This window comes from Sinocyclocheilus rhinocerous, unplaced genomic scaffold (genome assembly GCF_001515625.1).
Source record: "Sinocyclocheilus rhinocerous isolate Xijiao unplaced genomic scaffold, SAMN03320098_v1.1 scaffold299, whole genome shotgun sequence".
In the NCBI taxonomy this organism is placed as follows: Eukaryota; Metazoa; Chordata; class Actinopteri; order Cypriniformes; family Cyprinidae; genus Sinocyclocheilus; species Sinocyclocheilus rhinocerous.
This window is the reverse complement of record NW_015652998.1, coordinates 609,827-613,625: the sequence shown is the minus strand read 5'-3', so window position 1 is coordinate 613,625 and position 3,799 is coordinate 609,827. Positions and strand designations below refer to the sequence as shown.

The following is a 3,799-nucleotide window of genomic DNA, read 5'->3' as shown; positions in this document are numbered from 1 at the left end:
TGCAATAATCGCATGCCAATGTGCATTGGCTCGTTTAGTTTACACTCGAAGTAGATTGGTCCCTCTAAGCGAGATCCCAATTTCGTCGGTCATCCGACGTGACGTCGAGAGTGATCGACTGAAAGGGAACATATGTAACCGATACAACTTTTGGTTTCAATAATGTATTAGTAAATGTTGAACTTAACATTAACTAAGATTAATAAATACTGTATAGGTATAAACCTTATTGTGAAGTGTTACCTATATTTTGATGTTATTTGGAATGTACACTACTATTCAAAAGTTTGGGGTCGGTAAGATTGTGAGTAGTAGAGAAAGAAACATGTTACAAAAGATATATTTCAAATAAATGTTGTTCTTTAGAAATTTTTATTCATTAAAAAATCCTGAGAAAAATCTATCACAGTTGCCACAAAAATATGAAGCAGCGTAACTGTTTTCAAAGTTGATCATAAGAAATGCAGGCTTGGTGAGCATAAGAGACTTCTTTCAAAAACTTTAACATTCTCACTGACTCCAGACTTTTGAATGCTAGTATACATTATATTAAAGCTTCCACTAAGAAAAAACAACTGGATCAACGAACACTGTAAGAATAGTAATACTAAAACTGAAATTCTCTGTTTTGTGATACGAGAGGCATGAAAGTAGCGCCGGTTTCAGTTACTGGATGAATGTTAAATATGAAGTCCTTTATTAAGGCTAGATGACACTCAGAGAGACCTGACATTTTTTGCTACTGGTTTACCTTAGTGTCTCACTGCAGCATGTTTCCTCACTTTTAGCACACCTGTCCTCATGTGCTCATCAGTCTTTCTCTCTGTACAGGTGTGCCCCCCTCTCAGACCCAGCAGCCCCACACCTCTCAGGTCCTCCAGCCAGAAGAAGCTCTCTACCTCCGCAAGAAGAAGAAAAAGTTGACTCGCCAGGACCCGTACGCCCGCTTTTCCGCTCTGCTGTACCGCCGCCCGCCCCGAGAAGACCAGAAAGCCATTTTGGCTAGTATGGACACAGCAGACCCAGACCACGCCACTCTCCTCTGAAGTCCCAGAGATTACAGGCCACACTCTTCCCAAACTCTGAGCTCCTTCCACCTTTGCTCAGCCAGCCAACGTCTTCACGTCCACCCCTGAATCCAATGGTTTACTCCTCTTCTCTTTTCCGTTACGCTTAATGTATCACAAGAAAATGCTTGTGTTCCAAGGTTTTGCTCTAGTCCATTTACCTCAAATTCAGAAGGATCGTCATGTTGAGCAGATTAAAAGGAATATCTTGTATGCCTCATTTCATCTTAGTGACTCTTATCAGATGGTGCGTCAGATAAGGGAACAGCTGTCAAGCTTCTGTTTCATTCTGCCAACAGTAGATCATAGGGTTTTCACAGGTATACCTCAAACTCACCACAATCTCAGTGCTGCTATACTGACAAATACAGAAGACGTTAGCAATCCGAACATTTGTTTGTATTTTCAAATATGACATTCCACAGTGCAAATTTTGAACGTATTAGCAAACCATCCATGAAAAGTGCCATGTACACTACCATTCAAAAGTTTGAGGTCAGTAAGATTTTCTGATGTTTTTGAAAGTAATCTCTTATGCTCACCAAGACTGCATTTATTTGATAAAAAATACAGTAAAAACTGTCATATTTTGAAATATTAATAGAATTTAAAATAACAGTTTTATTTTAGCATATTTTATAATGCCATTTATCCATGTGATGGCAAAGCTGAATTTTCAGCAGCCATTACTCCAGTCTTCTGTGTCACATGATCCTTCAGAAATCATTTGAATATGTTGATTTGGTGCTCAAGAAACATTTCTTATTATTATCAATGTTGAAAACAATTGTACTGCTCAATATAACCATGCAATATTTTTTGTGAAAACCATGATACATTTTTTCACAATTCTTTGATGGTAAAAAGAACAGCATTTATTTGTAGAAATGAAATAGAAATCTTTTGTAACATGATAAATGCCTATCACTTTTGATCATTTTAAATGTGTCCATGCTAAATAAAAGTATTCAAAAATCTTACTGACCCCACATGTTTTAAAGGGAAGCATATGAATTTGTAACATATATTAGCACCCTGCACCGTGGCTGTTAGTGATGGTATGACACATGATTATGCGTGCGTTTGAGATGTGTTTAACGTTCTCTACTCAGACACTAATACTAATGCTAATTCTCCACATTTGAGGAGAAAATGGAAACACTCTTTTACAAGCACAACAATTCATCTGTTAAAGCTACAGTACAGGCGGAGACACAGGCTTGGATGGCAGCGACAACCATTTGAATAAGGGAACATTTCATTCCAATGCAATTTTTGATAAACATATGTATACTCTTTTTGAACACAAACTTGTACTGAAGCAAAACCTTGGTGACTACTGTGAGTGACATTTTTAGTTTATGCCAACCTCACTTCTCTTGGTTATCAAGCTCTATTTGGAAAGTACTATAGTAATGCCAAAAATACTACAGCTTCCTTAATCAATAAGACTATAAAATTGTACTGTACTGTGAGGAGGATAGGATTTTGTGCCATAATAAACTATAGTATTTTTGTCATCAACATGCGATGCCCCCTTACATAAAAAGGCATACATTGGCCTTAATAGGGCTCCTTAAAGCTTGTTCCTGTTTTTTTCCATTTAAGTGACAAAAAATGAAATCTACTGCCTTTGTAGGCCATTTTCAAGCCTTTTTTTTTTTTTTTGGTTAAACCAGAAACAGCAACCCAGCGCCTGTCTCTTTCCTCTGTGAAGACCCTTGGGGGAAAATCTCTTTGGGATGAGAGGGCTATTCCCAGCGGCCAAAGGTTTATATTGTGTTTCTATCATCCAATGGTGCTTCTTTTCTACAGAAAGACATGTATTTTCACTGTCTGAACAGACATACCTGGGCAAATGTACATTTTAGCGTGCTAGCCATTGTCCAAGAGGGCATGTAATGGCCGTTAGACGAGATGTGGCATGTTCTGTGTCTTATCACTTGTACAGATGTGCAGTCAGCTTGTACATTTGAAAAATGTCTAAAGCTGCATCAAATGGCTGAACATTGTACTGTTTCTTCAGCCTGGGAAAATAATTCAAATCAAAAAGCAAGTGAAGGTGAACCCTTGACCTCCAACTGACAGGTTAAAGGGGTTATAGGTGTGTGGTTCATGGCTAAGCCCCATCCAATGGCCAATCACCACATATAGGCATTTTAACAGCCTACATAAGGTGCTATAAAAAGTCTTCAGACTGAACTCTGTTAATAATATATCATTAATTTGATCTTCCAGCAGATAATGGCTGCTGCTTATAGGTGCCGTAACATTAGCGAAATTTCATCAAAATTTTGTGAGCAAAAAGTTTTGTTGTCTATTATCAATAGTGTAGCGATGCATGAAGCACCACTCACACCGAAGTCACTTTCAAACCAAGCAGCTTTCTGTTAAAGGGGTGGTTGACTGGTTTTTTTCTAGGCTTGATTGTGTTTATGGGGTGCAGTCTAACATGTGTTAATGCTTAGTTTTTAAAACAAAATGCATTATTTAACAATGGCGTCGTTAATATTGCTTATCAGTTTGAGCCCGATTGAGAAGCAGAGGATATTATTGAAGAAGATTGCGCAGAACCTGTGCAAGCACGGCTCTTAATGTTATTGTAACAAAGTTCGTACGTTAGATACGCTGTTATTTGTAAATGCTACTGCTTCTGTTAGCTTTTGATATAACGTATGGTTTTATCCTGATTAAAGCTTTAATACAGTATGGCAACCGCACGTCCATGCATA

The 3,799-nt window shown here is 37.9% G+C and overlaps 1 protein-coding gene across 3 annotated transcripts in view; it reads left to right on the top strand.

Annotated features, from left to right (window-relative positions):
* LOC107715325 (protein turtle homolog B-like) overlaps nt 1–3,492 on the top strand; it is a 127,099-nt gene extending 123,607 nt beyond the window's left edge. For 2 of the 3 annotated variants that reach the window (XR_001637087.1, XR_001637086.1), the window contains exons 20-21: nt 832–1,144; nt 2,747–3,492. Coding sequence is in view for 1 of the 3 variants with exons in the window: in XM_016521413.1 (XP_016376899.1) it covers nt 832–1,046 (215 nt within the window). In the remaining 2 variants the exon portion in view is untranslated. Of the gene's footprint in view, nt 1–831; nt 1,591–2,746 lie in introns of those variants that run through there. The other variant, XM_016521413.1, reaches the window with a different exon arrangement.
* Nucleotides 3,493–3,799: the final 307 nt, after the last annotated feature.